General features: G+C 50.0%; 1 protein-coding gene across 2 annotated transcripts in view; it reads left to right on the top strand.

The window, feature by feature from the left end:
* Nucleotides 1–18,721, top strand: part of PITPNM3 (PITPNM family member 3) — a 75,451-nt gene that overhangs the window by 37,451 nt on the left and 19,279 nt on the right. For both annotated transcript variants that reach the window (XM_061604799.1, XM_061604798.1), the window contains 4 exons: nt 7,474–7,550; nt 8,312–8,547; nt 16,417–16,606; nt 18,591–18,710. In XM_061604799.1, the coding sequence (XP_061460783.1) occupies nt 7,474–7,550; nt 8,312–8,547; nt 16,417–16,606; nt 18,591–18,710 (623 nt within the window). The remainder of the gene's footprint in view (nt 1–7,473; nt 7,551–8,311; nt 8,548–16,416; nt 16,607–18,590; nt 18,711–18,721) is intronic.

The raw sequence follows: 18,721 nt of genomic DNA on the forward strand, positions 1-18,721 counted from the left end.
CACACCCCCAAAAAGAAGGAGAGTCCTGAGCCCAAATGCTAGAGGCAGCCTCAGCATAGATGATCGAAATCGCCCAGGACTGTTGTTCTGGGCTCCTCCAGTCCCACAGCTGAGGCAGCCTCCACCAGCTTGGTCAGAGAAGCTGCGGGGCAACAGGGTGGACGGTACTGCAGGAACGACCCTAGATGACCGTCTCCTTGGCCCGGCCCCAGGTGCAGGCCCTCACGGCCAGCTCCAAAGCAGAGTGGTTTCCTGGTGACAGAAATCTGAGTTCTGTAGACCACAGCAACTCCTCCCCCCCCATCCCTGCAGCCTGTGCTGGTGTTGCACTGAGTATCCAGGTGAGCAAAGCTGGGTCAGATCAACTCCTCCCAGCTCACCCACCCAGGTCTCGGTAATGCACACCAAATCAGCACCTTCATCCACGATCAAATCATGGATGAGTGTGGTCTCATTGTGCACCGATCTGGCATTAAATAAGCATAGTGGATTTGAAATTGTTTCTTTAAAAAATATTTTTAAAAAGGTTTAATTTTTAATTGAGTTGAGATGTTTCATGGGACGCACTCCATAATTGAAAGTAAGCAAACCAGGGCAACAGGCTTGTGGCTCCATGTCAGTGGGACAGTGGAATCCACTCTGGGTTTTAGTCTGAACTTTCAAGGAGTTTTCCAAGGTGTTGACCCCTTCTGCTCTCCCAGAGAAAGTGGCAAGTGCTTGCTCTGAAACGGGACCCGCTTTGCCCTGCCAGCCCCGAAGGCAAGCCACCTCTTCTTTCCGTCAAGCCTCCTGGCTGAGCCACTGGGGGTGACTGGCTGGCCTCTCCTGTGCTGGCTGCTGGCCATGCTTCAGGACAGGCAACTTTGGAAGGAGGCATTCCTGGCTCACTGTTTCTTTCCACCTCCTGCTCTCAAGAAGGAAAAGAAAAAGGCTTTGATTCCCCCTCTTATGGGTGATCCCGGGAATGGCCAGACGGCGCCTGACTTGCTGAAGCTCAGCAGGTCTGGGTCAGGCCAGTGTCTCAGTGGGTGACTGTTTGGGAGCCCCACCCATGTGCTGCCCCATCGGGATAGTTGCCTGTTAGCACTGGGGTGGGGTGGGGGACTGCCTCACCCTGGAGAGAGAAAGGCCTCCCTTGGAGCTGGGATTCCTTCAGGGTTAGTGGTGCCCTCCCAGTGACCTGTCCATGGTCCTGAAAGGCTTGTTCCCCAGCCCTTGGGCCTGTAGCTGTCCACCAGTCTTGCCCCACCTCCGGACCACGAGAGGCCCACGCCAGAACATGCACCTTGGCGATCCCCATTCTCTCCGGCAGCACTCCTGCCTCCTGTTCTTCCCAAGACAGGGTGTGAGGCTCAGAACTTCCCCTGCCAAAGATGGGGTGCCCTTGCAGGCCCTGCAATCTGCGCTGCGCTTTATGTGTAATAGCATCAGGGCGGGGGTCCCTCTGGGATGCCTTTGCTGGGTAGCTGCCATGCTTACAGACCTGGCGCTGCGTAGGCAGCAGGACCACCCTGGCAGGCCCCCGGAAGAGCCCTTCCAAGCCCCTCAGAAGGCAGAAGCATCTGTGACACCGTCTGCCTTCCTCCTTTGAGGGGTGGTGGTGGAGGAAATCTCTGCGGGAACACATCCCCACAGCCAGCCAGAGCCCCTCTCCCTGTCGCTCGCTCTCAGCCCTCCCCTCCCTCTTTGCCACCTGCATAGAATTAGTCCAAGGGGCTGGTAGTTCCTCCCTCCCTCAGTTTCATTAATTTTAATCTACCCCACACACACACATTTTTGCTATGTTTCCTCCATTTGGGACTTTGCTGGAACTGGATGTCCCTTGTACAGGCCCTCCTGGTGATCTTGAGCGTTCTCTTTGGAAGGAAAAGGAAAGGTGCTGCACGCTGTCCGGGCTGTAGTGCAGGGCCACCCTTGGAGCAGCTTGTTCTCCAGCATGCGGGCCTGTCTCCCTTGGATCCTTTGGCGACCTCCACTTTGTCTGTGCTGGCATCCCAGCTGGAGGCACCCGTTCTAGGAGGCCAGTTCTGAATTGCTCCCTGCAGGAAACTTGGAACGAGGAGGTGCAGTGAGCTCCAAACGCCCAATTCTTTGTGGTGAGGATTAGTTCCTTATTTCTTTCGTTTGGGGCACCAGCGAGGCCTGCTTAATGAGGCTGTGGGTGGCTGTGTACTTGCTCCTCCCTGGAGCCTCCGCACGGCCGCTCGCTTTCATCTCCGGGGAGGATTTTATTGAGGCAGAGTTCCCATCTTGAGTGATGGAGGCCTCCCCAGGGAGTGCCACTGTCTTGCAACAACTCCAGTCTTCCCGTGACCTGGAGCTCTTCTGCAAAAATGCTGCTTGTTATCTGCAACTGCATTCGGAAGTGTGTGCAGGAGCGGGTCGCCTGGAACGCAAAAGATCTCTGGTTTCTGATTAAGGACTGTCCTCTGTTGTGGTTGGTGCTGCTGCAATTTAGCCCATTCCTCTCTGGATGGGCAAAGGCAGACCAGCTAACCGTAAGGACAGGACGCCTTGCCTTTGTTACTTGGGAAGTTTGGGCACCGGCGGATGACTGGCCTTGTGCAAAAAGGGTTGGTTGCGCTGCTCTGAGGGGCTGCCTGGTGTCAGGGATAGCCAACGTGGTGCCCTCGATGCTGTTAGGCCACAGTTCTCATCATCCCTGACGATTGGCCGTGCTGGCTGATCGGGACTGGGATCTATGGAGGGCAGCACATGAGCTACCTCTGTTGTAGGGTAACACAGTGACTGATGAACGACCCATTAGCAGCCATTAGAGGAGTTGCCCGGAACAGCCTAGAATTCCTCTTTGTGTGAAGAGGGATCGCTAAAGTGAGAGCAGCTGGCGTTGTCTGAAAAAGTTGATGTTACTAGATTAGTTCCTCTTCAATCAGAATGGCAGCCTAAGGGCCAGATTCCCTTCTGGACAGCCTTCTGAGGGCCGTGTGCCAGTGCTGGGTGGGGCCAGAGACAAAAGTGGGCGGAGCAACTAGTGTCAATGTTACCTTCGTGCAGTAGGCTAGTTTCCTACACACACTCTCACACTTACCTCTCTATACTCTGCCCAAAAGGAAGAGGTGTGATCAGAATTCAAGGACGCATCCCAGCCAGGCAGAAACACTCAAGGATCGGTGCAAAGCAGGGCTGGGGAAGGGTGTGCCCTGGGGGTTCTGAGGGCCAGGTTTGGACCCCTGGCCTGAGGTTCCCAACCAATACTTCTTGTCCATTCCTCTTTGGCCTGCAGTGCCTCCTGGCGTTGGGGCCCTTCAGGTCTGCCTCACTTCCCCTGTGTTTTTGGGGGGGGCACTCTGGCACAATGGTGCCCACTTGGAAGGTGAAATGTTGGACAAGATGCTCTCCATCTTCTTCATCTCCATTGCCTTGTGACGCCTGGCTTGTTGGAACACTTGCATTAGCATCCCCCTCCCCAAGATCTGTGTTGTGCAAAACGCCCACCGTCCCCCCCCCCCAGGCCATCCCCCCCCCGCTGCTCCAGCGGCGGCCTCTTGCCCCTGCCATGTCCCACCTTCTGGAAGGGATTTGATTTTGCCTCTTTTGTTGCCGTAGTTTGCATAATGATGCAATTAGCATAAATTTCAGTAATGACAGATATAAATAAAGATTGCCAAGGAAAACTAGTAAAAAGCCGAAACCTCACCTGGGAGCCTCTTTGAGTCCCGCTAAGCTTCATTTATAATTTTACCTCATTAAAGCTCCTCCAGTAAATAGAAAAACACATAATTTCCTCCATAATCAGCTTCATTTTGGCAGCTAATGCAATGTCTCTGTTTCCTGTACAGTCCTGCTCACTCCTCTGTCCACCCCCTTGCCAAGTGCTCCAGGCCCTTCAGCCATTTCCTTTCATTGTGTTCCCTTGTGTGACTGGGACACTCTCTCCAGGGGAACCTCCAGCCTCGAGGCCACAGGCTGGCACTCTTTTCAGTGAAGCTCCAGTCAAGGGCTCCTCCTCCTTGAGGTCTGGCAATGCAGGTTCCTCTTCACTTGCATTACAGAAGCCACTTACAGTCCCCCAAACACCTTGAAAAGAGCACTCAGGATTGTGTTTCGTATAACGAAGGCCCTGAGGCTTGCTCACCGCATTTCTTGGTTGAGGGTATATTTTTCCTGGCAGAGGTGCTGCCCTGACCCTGGAGATGCCCACCACTGAGGGTAGGCGATGGGTCAAGCAAGGGGGGAGGTCAGCAGCAGGAAGGTGAGGCGTGGCAGGACCAGTACCTTGGACAGGGAGCTAAGTGTGGGTTTCAGGACCATGGTCAGCGATCCTGCTGCTTTGGCAGGACATCCAAGTTGTCTCAGCCGAGTCCTGGAGCAATGGGCAGATCTTTTGTGGTCTGGGTTGGGCATTCAGCCCTGCCTCCTGTACCACCTGGCCATTAAAGGGCTGGTGCCTTCCTGGGCAGCCATTGACTGCTTGTAGGCTTTGTGGGCTCATCTCCGAAGGGCTCTCCTGATCTTGCTTAGTATTTGTGGACCATTCATTGGCACCTCATGGCAGAGATATATCCCCAGGGTTCAAGGAAGGAGACGTGGGTTCCATTGCCTGCAGCTCTACCTGAGAAGGCCTGGGGAGTGGGCTTTTGGACTGGGGTCATGGCCGGTGCTAACTGTTGGATCAGTTTCACTTCCTGTCTATATCCTCATTAACATCCAGACCCTTGAGGCTCATTTCCCCCATCATCCCAGAAGGTCGTTCAGCTCTTCCCCTGAGCTTCCTGTGGAATTTTTCTCCTTCCTAGAGCATGTTTCTTTTCCACTATTTCATTCCTGAGCAGGTTTACCTGTAGCATTTCCTTTTGATGTCCACAATTCTCTTCCAGGATCTATTGTGGTTTGTGGACAGATAGATGACTGGAGCAAAGTACAGTTTCCATATTTAAGATGCAACAGTAGACTATGGTTTTCTGCTAATCAGAACTGCAAGCTTTTAATTTCCTCCCCATGTACATTTATTTTGATTTATTTATAAAAGTGTTGGAGGGCTGCACCCCTATTCAGTTCACTTGCTAATCTCACCTATCCCCCACCAACCCCCCCATGTCAGGTTGCCAAAGCCACCTTCCCTTTTATGCCCACCTGCCGCCATCTCCATCTCCTTCCTCTGCTGGCCCTGCAGCTGCCAGAAGTCTGTGGTCACACTGTAGTTCACAGCGCCATCTGTCAGCAGCCAAGCAAATTGCTGCATGATGACATCCTTAGGCTAATATATTATAGTAGATATATATACCACTGACTCGTATAGAAAACCTCTGAGCGGCATAATGGGGAGGAGAGCATGTAGGCCCCAGGCTCAGTGCTGCTGCTTCCCGACCCTCCAGTCATGGCTTTGGAGGATCATCTGGACTGGTATGTGAATATATGTTTGTTCTAGGAGGCTGACTTTTTCATTTTAACTTTGGCATGTTTTATGGGAAGTGGTTCATAAATGAAAAAAATACATTTCTCTTGAGGTACACCTTATCACACCTTAGTTTCTGAAGAGTGTGACACTGAATAATGTTCACAGAAGATTTGGTCTTTTTATTATATTTATAAAAATATTTCTATACCATACCATAAATATTTCTGTACCACCATACCATAAAATATCAGGGCAGCGTACAGCTATAAAACATTAAAAACAATTGAATATTAAAGTGACTGGCTAATTGGTTTAAAGAGCTTCAAATTGCAGATTGGACCGAAGGGGAGACAGAAAAATCTGGTCCTGCTGCTCTGCAATGCAAACTGGTGCCTGCCTTTGCATTGGAACACACAAAAGGCGGCAACCTGGTGCAGAGCTTCTAGTTGCCACCCCAGAGAAAAATGTGACACTTGGCATTGTGCCAAATCCTGCAGCTGTTTCCTTGACAACTAACACAGGCAGAGAGAGAAGATGGAACGGAGGGTCTTGTGGAAAAAGCTGGTGTGAAGCGAGTGCCCGTTTCTGGCTCTCAAATATTTCCTTATCATGTCGTCTTCACACTTTTCATTCTGAATGTCTCCTTAAGACACTCAAGGAACATCATGCATGATCTGGCCCCCAGTTGGGTGAGCGAGGGCCTTCCTTGGCCCTTTTCTGCCCCCTTGCCTCCTCTTGCGGCCTTTCCAGCTCCAGTTGTACCCTGGGGGGATTTCTGTTGCCCACAAGGCCAAATCTCTCTCTCTCTGTCTCGCACCTTGCCGACATCAGACATAACAGCTATTTTTCCTTTCCCTCACCTCCTAAAAATGAATCATTGGATTGAATCTGGGGCTTTGTCTAAACTTCTGGGTCAACAACAGCTGGTCCACAGGCCCGCCCAGCCGTGTGCCTGGAGAGCCCTTTCCAAAGCTGGGATTATTTTCTAGCGATCTCTGCTGGTGTTGGGGTGCACTCGCCCACTTTCCTTCCACTGTCAAAAAGCTAGAATTTTATTTAATGAAAGCTGAGTTGAATGCAGACTTTGGCTGCTGCAGGAGTTGAGACGTTTCAAGCACATATGCTTGAAGACATTTTATTGCGATTTCGGAGCCTGCTGTGAGCATTCAACAGGAGGAGGTGGTCAGATGCGGAAGCAGTCAAAGTGGCCTGGGCCGTTTTAAGCTGCAGGTGTGGGCACGGAGTGGCATGTTTGAATGCCTCCCCATGCAAATGTTTGAATGCCTCCTGCTGGGAGGAAGGGCGGGATATAAATAAAATAATAAATAAATAAATAAAATGCTCCCTGGAAGTATAAACCAAGCAAATTAAGACATCAAGGAGAAATGTTCTTGTGTTAGGCTTCTGCTTTCAGGGAGGTTTTTTTTAACCATAATTCTAAAATGTGCTTATGAAGCAGGTGAGTGGCTGACCTTTTGGCCCAAGGGCTACCTTCAGCCTTGGCCATCCTTGCAGGGTTGCATGCCAGAGGTGGGTTTGTGTACTCCACACAGCACACAGCCCTCCCCTCAGCAGATGAGTGCAGGTGAGGGTCAGGGGAAGGGTTACTTGCTCCCTCTCCACTCCTCAACGGCCCAGTCTGGGAGGGGGTCATTTGCATCCCCAAAGGCTGCTGGGCTCTGTCCACCTCAGTGCCGAGTCTACTTAAAAACAAGCATGTGTTTTTGCAGCTGCTGCCAAGATTAGTGAGGTCTTGAGAGGCCAGAAACCTTTGCTTTGGGGTGGGCAACATTGTGGGGTTAGTCATTCACTCTTGGTTTGTATTTATATTTCAGGAGAAATACTGAAGGGGGTAGAGTACACAATTTTTGAATAAATGAAACCTTCATAGTGGGAAGCTGGTGTTGCTGTGAGTTAAACTGGCTGCCTTTGAGACTCCTGAATCTCTGTCCTGCCAGTTGGCTGGCACGGATGATGGTGGAATGACAGAGCTGATTCTTGTGGATCTAAGGCTGGCAGAAGAAAAAATGTAGCAGCCCATTTTGCCGCTGTCCAGGAGAACCAGGAGCAAAACAGTTTTAAGTCTGCTCACGGCTCCTCTCTTTTTTCTTTAGGGGAACTCTACAGAGCCTCTTTGAGGAAGCACCGCTATCCTGCGCAAGGCAGCATCGAGATCCATGAGGACAGTGGGGTGAGACCCTGCCCCGCCACTCCCTCACCACATTTCAGGAAATAAACAGGCAGTGCAGGGACTTTGTGCTGGAAAGCCGTGGAAGTTGTAGTCCATCATGGGGTGCAGATGGGAGAGAAAGATATTTCTCTTGGGTTTCTCCTGCAGCTCATTGTGGTGCCCGAGCAGGCAGTGCCATAAAACAGCTATGCTGCAGGGACTGGGAGTCATGGCACCCTGCGTTGTCCCTCAGTGCCAGCTGTGGGTGTTGGAAGGCTCCTTGCGCATGATGCCCTCAGTGGGCCTCTTCCTCTACCTCACTTCTGTTCCTGCTGCCTGTTCCCCCCCCCCACTCCCAGGGCCTGTCTGTACAACTATCCACAGGGGGAGCACATGCCAAGTGGTGGAGGCTGCTGGAACAGACCTCTAGTGAGGAGGAGGAGGAGTGGGAGGGTCCAGAGGTTGACGGTGAGTCTGGTCAGGTGCCTGCAAGGCCTACTCCTGGCACCGGCTTCCCTTCATCCTCTGCTCTCTTCATGCAAGACTTCTCTATGATGTTCAGGGGCTGTTCCCCACAAAAGTCCCCCCCCAACACGCATGCGCGCACACACACACACACACACCATGGTGCTTTGGGTCCTTCTCACGAGGCTCCAGTCTTTTGACTCCGGAACGTGGCTCAGAAAAGGGTGGTGAAGCGAGGTTTGCCCACGCCTTTCTCCCCAAATCCATTTGCTCTGCTGGATGTGCAGCTTGGTTACTTCTGGTCTTTCTCTCCCCAGGAAGGGGGTCAGCAGCGGAACTGCAAGACCCACGTCCTGATTCTTGTCCTCCACGGGGGTAATATCCTGGACACAGGAGGCGCAGAGCCCAGCAGCAAGATGGGCGACATCAACACCTTCGCCTCAGTCTTTGAGAAGGTGACACGGGCCCATTTCCCGGCTGCCCTTGGCCACACCCTCATCAGGCTTGTCCCTTGTCCGGCCGTCTGCTCGGAGGCCTTCTCCCTCATGGCAAAGTGAGTCCCGCTGCTTTCTGACTGTCCTGTTGCTCTGTCCGGTGGCCCAGACTCTGGTGAGGAGAGGGAACCCTCTGTGAGCTTGTCTGAAAGGAAAGAGATCTTGGCCCCGGGCACAAATTATTCTCTCAGCCTTAGCCTCCCACCTGGGAAATGGGCTGCCACTATAGCCTTCCTCCCAGGCTGCAGTCGTGAAGCACTTTGGGGTTAAAAGTGCTGGATTAATAAAGAGAACAAACAGCAGTAATCTTAAGTGGTGGCGCTTTTCATAAGAAGTAAATCTGAGTGATATTTTAGTTTCAGTTAGGAAGCTGCTGCATCTGGTCGCACCTCTGGCTTTTTGAGGTGCCTGCAGGGATCTCTGTGAGCGCAAATTCACAGAACCACAAACCAGCATTTCAAATGAAAAATGAGACTCTGTAAAACAAAAAATGCTTCTGTTGAGAATGAAATATTTGGCTTTTGCTCTGCTGGCTTTTGGCTGATATTTAGCGGTCTCTCTGGAGAGCTAAAACAGTTTGCTCTACGTAGAGCTGCCAACTCAGCATTGACAGCGAAGGGAGGAAGAGGAACCGGTTTATTTCCAGCCTGTCTCAGTTTACTATGTGTGGATGAGTCCATGCTGTCCTGTTATCGTATTAAATCTGCACATTTTGAAACCACAAGAAAAATTGCATCAATTTTCTACATTTCTCTACACAGAATTTGCATCTTTCTATGCATTTTAACCTGAACTGTGCATTTTTATATGCATTTTGGTACATCAAGCTGACAAGTCCAAAAGCAAAGGAGAACTGCATTGTGATCCATACCCTAGTTCAAGAAATGCAAATCCAGTTGATTTGCGGATGGAATGAAGTCCTTGAGCAAAGCCGAGGTGTAGGGAATGATGCGGCCGAGTGATGCATGCTCAAGTCTCTGTACTGGAGGGAGGGGGAGAGGAAGTGAGCAAAGGACTGTTTCTCTCTCTCTTTCTCCCCCCCCCCATTGATTTCTGTTACTGTGATGTCAGAAGCAGCCACCAGTGAAAATCAAGCTCAGGTGGGGATATTGGAGCCCCTCTGGAATCAAGGGAAGGTGGTTTGAACATACACACACAAAATGTTTATTGATCCATCAACCGTAGATGATCAAGCAAGCATTACAAAACCAGATACCCATGTGATCTCTGATCATTTTATCTCTAGTATCAATAACAATTTTTTTAAAATGAAAAATTTAGCAGCTTTTAAAATAACAATAGAACTATTACCATTTAAACATCCTTCCAGAAACTGCATCAGATCTACCAGGAAATTCTTCTAAGAATGGGGTGCAGCAATCTGTCCCTTGCACCCTTATAAAAATTACAAGGGTGTGAACCGGCATCTAAGTGCCTTCCCTCTGCTGGCTTCCAGTGAGGCTGAACTCTCCATGCAGAAAGACCTCTGCCCCGCTCAGGTAGAGACAAAATCCATCTGCTTGGAATTTTTTGGCCTCTCTGTCTAGATCTTTGCAGCTCATTGAGAGGAAGATGAGGAGGGGAGAGGACAGGTTGTCTAAGCTGACCCTCCACCCCTGTCACTGAGTGACTGGTACAATCCTCCTCTTGCTCCTGTTGTGGTCCCATTTTGAATGAGATGTTCACGGCAGGAACTCGTAAGAGGGTTAGGTCACCGAGTTAAATGCATAGCGCTGCACAAGCTATGGTTAAAATCCTTTGAAGAATTATTTTCAGCAATTGTTCCATAGACTGTGAAATAAATTCAGAATACAAATGCTCCTTCCCGTACCCTCAGATCATCATGTCATCCACATAATTGGCTGTTACTGAACTGGCTCATGTGTCAAAACATACCTCCTGCCCTAATTGGCATTTTCTGCTGCTCCTTTGCCGATGTCAATTTACTTAAACTGCCTTGTAAATAATTAGGGGGTCACCTTGTTATTCTCAAATTCCTTTTTGCTCAGAGATTTGTAATCTAATCGACAATATTTCCTCGGTCAGTTTGATCAAAGACAACATTGTCAGCTCTCTCCAAAGACTGGGCACAATGTTTTCTTAAAGCAGGGGTGACCTGTCTTGGTTGGCCTGAGGCCCGCGTTTACACATGGCCTGAGCCCTGGGGGCCACAAGCCAGAAGTGCTTGTGCCTTCCCTGCACACTGGCATGCGCACGCATGTACAAGCACCTACAGACCCTCTCCTTGACTGAACTGTGCAGGTTGTCTGCGGAGGGGGTTAGTGCGTTGTTGATCTGAATGGGTGGAGAGGGGGCAGTTTGCATCCCCGTGGGGGCACTGGGCTGTGCCCACCCAAGCACTGTCTTTACTTTTTTACTTTTATGCCAGTGCCACAGTCAGTGGGGTCTTGGGGGACGTGGTGGGAAAATTTGCTTGGAGGGCCTGCTCCAGGCCCCAAACCTGGAGGCTGGCGACCCCTGTTTTAAACCGAAAGGCAAGGGCCGTAGGGGAGTGGCAGAGTGCTTGCCTTCGATGCAGAAGGTCCCAGTCCCATCTCTGGCTGCATCTCTAAGTCGGACTGGGAAAGTCTTCTGCTTGAAATCCCAAAGAGCCTCTGCCAGTCAGTGCAGGCAGTATTGAGCTAGATGGACTCTACATAAGGCAGCTTCCCATGAGAATGGACTACTGAAGGAGGCTGGCCGGTCTGTCAGTTGGGAGGGAGGCAAAAGTGCTTTGGGGAAGCCAGCTTCCATCCAGCCGCAGGACTGAGCTGGCTGCTTGGTATGCCGATGGAATGAGTTGGCTGACAACGAGAGTGCCGGTGGCAGGCATCTCACGGTGCCTACATCTGAGGGTCAGTGAGGGCCCATGTTCAGGCCTGCTGAAGGAGGTGTTGGGGCTCCAGACAGGAGAATCCTTGAAGGGTCACTGTGAGCCATTTCCGAAGGGCACTTTGCAGACACAGTTGCTCACATCCACGCCGACTTTGACTCCCCGTTTTTTAACTGAGTTGAAGGTGGATGCAGCTTGGACACTGTTGCTATGAGCCCCGTTGTTATGGATACTTTTTCAGCTTGCGCAGCCTGGACAAGCTCCTTGGCAGAGCAAGGCTTGCCATCTGCACTCGAGAACCTTGCTCATCCTAGAGTTTGGGCTTGGAGGCCCAAGTGGGACCTGTTGCCCTGAAGGAGGCAGTGATTAGTCCCCTTTTGGGGGGGGGTGAAATCAGTTTTAGAGCTGATCACTGCCAGCCTGTACCTAATTTCTGAACAAGGCTATGGGGCAAGTCATGTCCTCTCAAATCCAGATAGTCTTGGAAGATATGAACATGGGACCCTCGGGAGCTGCCTTAGACAGAATCAGACCCCGGTCCGTCTAGCCAAGTTTTGCCCACTACACTGACTGGCAGCTCTCCAGGCTTTACGGCCAGGAGTCTCTAACGGAGTGCCCAGCCTGGCTTTCTGCAGAGGGGGCTGGAGGAGGCCAACATGTCAAGGCTGTGCCATGCTGCCCCCTTGTAGCAACTGGCTAGTTGATGGAGAAGCTTTGCCAGGGAAAATTCAGTTGTGGGTTGAAACAAGCGAAGAGATGGTGACCTCTAGTGGTGTTGTGAGCTGCCAATACAGAGCATGATCCCTCTTTGCCAATCGCTTTGCAAGGAGGCCAGGAAGGTTCCTGGTTTTGTGGTGAAAGGTGCCCCCTTACTTCTGCGAAAGGAGCACTGCCCTTTCAGAGGAAAAGTCCAATGTCTCCTTGAGCTGAGAAGAATCTGACTGCGCTTTAGAGATCTGCATGATTGATGCGTGAAGATGTTTCCTTTTAATGGGCACTGATAGCTGTGCATCATTCCTGAAATGAGGGCTGGTGGCTGCTAGCGACTTTTGCTCCATTTGCAGGGGCTGGGCAGGAACTCTGGGGGTGGCCAGCAAATGGTACTGATGTTTTTCCACATGGGGAGGGAGGATTCTCTACAGTTTGCTTTTTTGAGGAACTGGCGCTGCTTGAAAGAGTGGCAAGACCTGGCAGTTGGCACTCACCTCCTCATGAGCAGGTATCACCAAAGCACCATAAATCCTGCCATGCTTTCTGGCCCTGCAGGAACTGGCCCTGCAGAAGTCTGTGCAGTGGGACCTCCCTGGTGCTTGGTGTGTGTGTGTGTGTGTGAGTTGCATAACACACAGTCTCTCTCTGCTCCCCAAACCATATACCCCCCTGTCCCTATGCATGAATGCAAGAGGTCTGGCCCCCTCCTCTGTGCAGCCATGCCCTATGGGGGAGGGGGAGCCACTTCCACCTGGTGCCGTCCTCTGTGTGTGGGACACACATCTAATGCAGCCATATGTGTAGAGAGCTGATGGTAGCTCACCATCCACAATCTGCTTTGTGTAGAGTGCATGTCTGAAGGGTCTCTCTCTCTCCTTGCTTCGCCGTCGACTCTGGGTGGTCTTGATTCTGCAAAGTGCAAGGGATGGAGGTGGGGGGGTCCCATCGAGAGGACTGCTTCTTTTGCACACACCCTTAAAGCTGCCCAGTTGTGTCCCCCCCCCAATCCCTCTGTGTCCCTCTGTGAAGGAGAAGGGGGTGGTCATAGTCATAGAGGAAGGAGTCATTTTCGGCATCCGCCCTGGGGCAGCAGTGTGTGCTTTTTTCATTCTGAAATGGGGAGGGGGGCTGCGTGGTCCTCCCCCTCAGCTGTGTTGGTGATTCTGCTCAGAAGTGTTGCCCTGGGAGGGGGCGGCCTTCTCCCCCTTTATCTACCTACCTACCTACCTAATGCATTTTTATACCACCCCATAGCCAAAGCTCTCTGGGCAGTTTACAACAATTAAAAACATTAAAAACAAATATACAAATTTAAAAACACATTTTTAAAAAGCAATGTAAAAATGTGTCATGCAAGGCCTGGCCTGGCCAAGGGTGCCCTCACGAGGGCGCCAGGCAGGGAGGGTGTCCACGGGTCTCAAAGCCCTCCCTCCCTCCCAGGTCCCCCACTTTGCCCCAGGTGGTGGACCCCTACATTGGGGGGTTGGGCATGTCTGTCCTTCCAAGGGTGGATTTGGGTGGATGGAGGTTCCCCTGCCCTGTCCCTGCTGTAAGCTGCTTTGTGGTCAGAGCTGAACGAGTTTGCCTGAAGGGGTCCATGATTCCATGAGAGCCTCTGAAGGGCGCCACAGCTTGTGGGTCACATCTGGCTGGCTGAGTGAGTGTTGGCTGAGGGGGTGGCCTCCAGATCCCAACAGCCCCCAGCCAGAGTCAGGGGTGATGGGAGTTGTAGTCCAACAACCTCTGTCCCCCCACAGATGTTTCCTCTCCCGCCTTTAACGCAAGCTGTGTCCACGTGCTCTAAGCTTGATGAGCCGCAGTGCGGAAGGAAGCGCTCTTGCACCTTTTCCTCCCGTGCCATTTTCTCGATCCCAGCCCCTTCTGGCACTTCTTGTAGTGGCAAGGCACAGCAAACAGCAGGAGTCTGGATAGCGCCGCTGGGCTGGCTGCCTTTGGAAAGCTGTGACCTCTGCAAAGATGCCAGAGTCATCTGAAGCCTTAAAAAGGCGCATTGTCCCTCCCACTGGGGGAGGGGAGAGTGCTGTGGCACTCGGGTCCTGCTCACGGGCTTCCCAGAGGCGTTGTTTAGTGGCAAGGCAGAGGATGCCGGAGAAGATGGGCCACTGGCCTGATCCAAGGGGCTCATCTGATTATGTTCTTGTGCACTGGAGGTCTTCAGGCAAACAATTTCCATTTAACCCGTAATTCACAGGTGGTGCCAAAGCTCGTGTGGGGTGGAGTGGAGGGTGCATTTGCATCCCATCCTCCAAATACTGAAATGCTTTAAGCTGCAGTCACTTAATGAGCATTCAGCCTGATTTGTGCTGAGATGCTTGTGCTTCATGTCACTTTCCTTATTGCAAAAAGCCTGATCTTTTGGGGAAGCAGCTTCATTTTGCAAGAGCTCAAACTCAGCTTTAGTTGTGCGGCCTGACTTTGCCAGGATGCAGTTGAATCCCACCTGAAAACAGTGACAGTCTGGAAGTGACCTCTCTCTCCTGCAGGCCTGGAGGTCTTCAGGGAAGGACCTGCCCATGTCCCTGCCTTTGGGTGTTGCATGTCCAGCAGTGGCCCAGGGCAGGGCCTTCACTGTTATGACACCCCACCTTTGGAACTCCCTGCCCCTTGAGGTGTGGCTGGCACCCTCGTGCTAAGGTTTCATCACCAGTTTATTCACCAAGAGCTTTGGAGCATCCTAATATGGTGGATGGTGCCTCAGAGTGTTTTTATTCGTCGATTTCTTTGTGGTTTTTGAGCTGAATTCTGTCTCAGTTGTAATATGGTTGTGTTTTACCGATATATTGAGATTGGGTTGTATCCAACCAAGTCCTACGCAGAGTAGACTTGTTGAAATGAATGGACTTCAGCCATTAATTTACTGGGTCTGCTTTGCATAGGGCTTAGTTGCACACAACCTATTCTGTGCTTTTAATGTTTCATGTATTTTAAACTGCCCTGTGGCTTTAACTAAGGGCAGTCCATAAATAAAGAAAGCAATAATATTTATTAACAGTGATACTAACTTAATGTAAGCTGAAAGCTTTAGTCCTGCTCTCTTTTTAAGGATGTAATAGTTTATATACAGCAGGAATATAAACAGCATAATAGAAGTATCAGGAAAAAACAAGAGTGTGTTAAGTGAATGAATAAATAAAGAAAACCTTTATACACTGCCAGATGAAATATACAAATACTTCAGCAAACAATACTCCTAACACTGTGCATGAATTTACGTTTTCTTGTACCTTGTTATGCCTGCACAATACTCTTCAGTCTGCTCATTTTTCCAAGGTCAGGATCTATTCTTAGCCTTTGGCAACTTTCCTCAGTCTCTTCTTTAGCATTTAAAGATCGGCTCAACTTGGAGGCATTGTTGTGTCAGGATGTCAACAATTATGCCAATGAACCTTCCAACATCAGGTAGATCCAGAATTAGATCTTAGAGTGGCTAATTTTGTGTGTGTCCTTTTCCTTGACTCTTGCAATGAAAATCAATTCTGCAGTTTGTTTTTAATTGCAAATTTATTAAAGAAAAAAAGAGACCACCCCAGAAAAAAACATATGCTCACATTAACTATACATCCATCTTAGTTTACTCATCTATTTATTCATTTATTTATTAATTAAATATATATCCTGCTCTTGCTCCCAGTAGAAGCCCAGGGCAGCAAACAAAAACACACTCTAAAACATCATAAAAACAGACTTTAAAAACATGTTAAAACAAAACATCTCTAAAAACATCTTGTAGCTTGAGATAACTTGCCATCCAAATGTCTGAATTCCTATCCAAACGAAGTTGACATTTATAAAAAGTGTGTTTGAATGTAGCAAGGGTGTTAAGCTCTTCAGACCATTGCATAATAGATGGTGGGTGTTTATCCTTCCAAATTTGAAGTATAAATCTCTTGGGGACCTTATGAAGTATAAATCTCTTGCAAAATCCCCTTTTGTTGCCTTGCCGTTAAGAGCCACATTACAGGAATATAACTGAAAGAACATGGACATATGCGAACACCAAGGATTTCACCAGTACAAAATTGATGTGGATATTGACTTCAGGCCAGGAAGAAAATATCACTGGACATGCCTGCATCATATGCCTTTTCCAGCACTGAACCTTCAGCACCTATCTGTATTAGACAGTGCCTTCCTATAAAGATGTTCGTTTTAAACAAAACTATTTTTAAAAAAATCCTCCTCCTTTGGCAGGTGCTGTGGCTTAGCGAAGTGTACTTAGCAATGCAGATGAGAATCCTGGTTATTATTTTTAGTAACCATCTTTTCTTCTCTCTGCCTTACCCCTGGTGTAAATGACACTTGTAGTGTGCACTTGTTGTTAGCCCTGGTTAATTTGCCATGCCGTCGCTTTCTCCTCCCATAGCCTGAATCCCTACAGCTACGATGAGACCTCCCTAAGCAGCAGTGAAGATCACATCCCTCTGGCCGCCTTGCCACTGCTGGCCATCTCTTCCCCGCAGTACCAGGATGCAGTTGCCATGGTGATCAGCAGAGCCAACCAGGTTTACAATGAGTTTATCAGATCTCCTGATGGGACTGGCTTTAACGGGCAGGTACGATTGCGCCTCTCTTCAGTGGAGAACGTGATAGCCGGGGTTTAAGTAGACCGGCTGATCCACAGACACTGGCCTTTTACTTCTTGCTCAGAGCATCATCTCTCTAACTGCCGTTCACTCCTTTTTTTTCCTTTGAACTCAAGTGTTTTCTTCCTTTATTTCTTTAATCAGAATCAAGACAACTGAGAACTACACAGGAATCCGCCTTATTCCTGAGTCAGACCATTGCTCCATCCAGCCTGCAGCATTGCCCACTATGCTGAGGCCACATCCGCACCAGACGTTTATTCCAGTTTAAACAGCCATAACTTCCGCCAAAGATTCCTGGGAAGGGTCATTTGTGAAGGGTGCTGAGAGTCACTAGGAGGCCCCCCACAGAGCTGCAATTCCCAGGCTGGTTTTAACACAGTCCTGCCTCTTCCCAGGGAACTTTGGGAACTGCAACTCTGCAGGGGTCTCCTAACAACTCTCAGCATCCTTCACAAACGACACTTCCCAGGATTCTTCGGGGGAAGCAAGGACTGCTTAAAGTGGACTGAAAGTGGAACACATGTTTGGTGTGAACGAGGTCTGGCTGGCAGATGCTTGCTGGGGTTTCAGACGGAAAATTCCCCGCCCCACCTGGAGACTGCCGGAGGTTGCACCTGGAACTTCTTGCACGCAAAGCAGACGTCCTTAAAACACCTTCCACAAAGCAGACTGCGGGGGGGGAGGTGGAGAAAACAGGGGTAGCATTTATTCCACAAGTTGCCTGCTTAGAGAGGAGGGCGTTTGCCAAAACAGCACACAGGAGACACACATCCACCCCGCTCACCCTCCCTGAAAGCCCCATAAGGATATGGGGCTGCTGCTACTAAGAATTCTAGACCCAGAATTGTTTGTTGTTATTAATTTATTAAATTTCTAACTCCCCCTCCATTCCTCCCAAAAGGAGCCCAGGCAGAATCCCAAGAACAAATTCAGAGAAATGGTGTGTTCAGCAGCACCAGCAATGTGGGTGTTCTGGAGGGAAAAAATCCTATTCGGATTAGGGTGACTTGCATCATAAAATGTTCTGCTTGCTTTGGAAAATGTTCTGCGTGATCTAATTTAGCGTGTTGGATTTTACTTGTGTTTAGTAAACAAAGGTAACACATTTCCAGTGCCAGGCTTGTCTAATATTGTACTTGCATCCAGTTGGCATCCATTCATTTTTTCTAATGAACTTAGGAAATGGAAAATTTCCAACCAGAAAATAAAGCGAGGGTTTTGTTTTGGAAAATTGTCAACCCAGCATTCCTGCTCACCACAGAATTGGCACAGGACCAGTGCTAAGATTTTCTCTAATTTTTCCTTTTGATGCCATGAGGTGTCTTATTTGCTGTGCCAGAGAGCAAGAGTTTAATTCGGGTTCCTTCTAACAAGGGGAGGAAAAGTGTTTGGGTGCTAGAAAGGGCGGGAGCATGTTATGGTTTGACATGAATTGGCATCTCGTTGGTGAGGTTTACCTGTATCTTTTCCATGAAAGGCAAGTGGCAGTTTGGGGAGTGTGCGTGGTGGTGGTGGGGGTCATGATTAACAGTAGGGTTCAACCCCCTCCTCAGCACTGCTGCAGTCCCAGTGCAATTGGGGGAGGGGGCTCTGGGTGGTTACTGAAGAATCATGAAAATCTGGTTTAACGCGTGTGTTTGGTTGACCCCAATTTTACACCAATGCCCATACACGCTTATACCCAGAGCCACTGAGAGCGAGAGTGCGTGTGCTTTTGACAGACGTTAATAGTTGACGCCAAGGGCAGCTTGAAGCTTCCTTGTGTGATGGCTCTGGAGAGATTTCCCTTCTCTAAAGAGCCAGAGCTTTCGGTGGGAGGAAAGGTGCACCTTGGACAGGCCCACTCCAGCCCCTGCTAACTGCCTGCTGGATGGAGGTGCCGGATGAGACCCCTCAGGCAGCTGCTGGCCATCGAGGCATTCTGTGCCTGGTCATCTTCTTCCTCCTGCAGGTGTGCCTCATCGGAGACTGCGTGGGAGGGATTTTGGGCTTTGATGCCATCTGCTACAGCACAGGTCTGACAGATGAAAGCCAAGCCAGCAGCAGAAGAGGCAGTGCTAGCAGTGCCCAGGTATACAGGCA

This window comes from Rhineura floridana, chromosome 21 (assembly GCF_030035675.1).
Source record: "Rhineura floridana isolate rRhiFlo1 chromosome 21, rRhiFlo1.hap2, whole genome shotgun sequence".
NCBI lineage: Eukaryota > Metazoa > Chordata > Lepidosauria > Squamata > Rhineuridae > Rhineura > Rhineura floridana.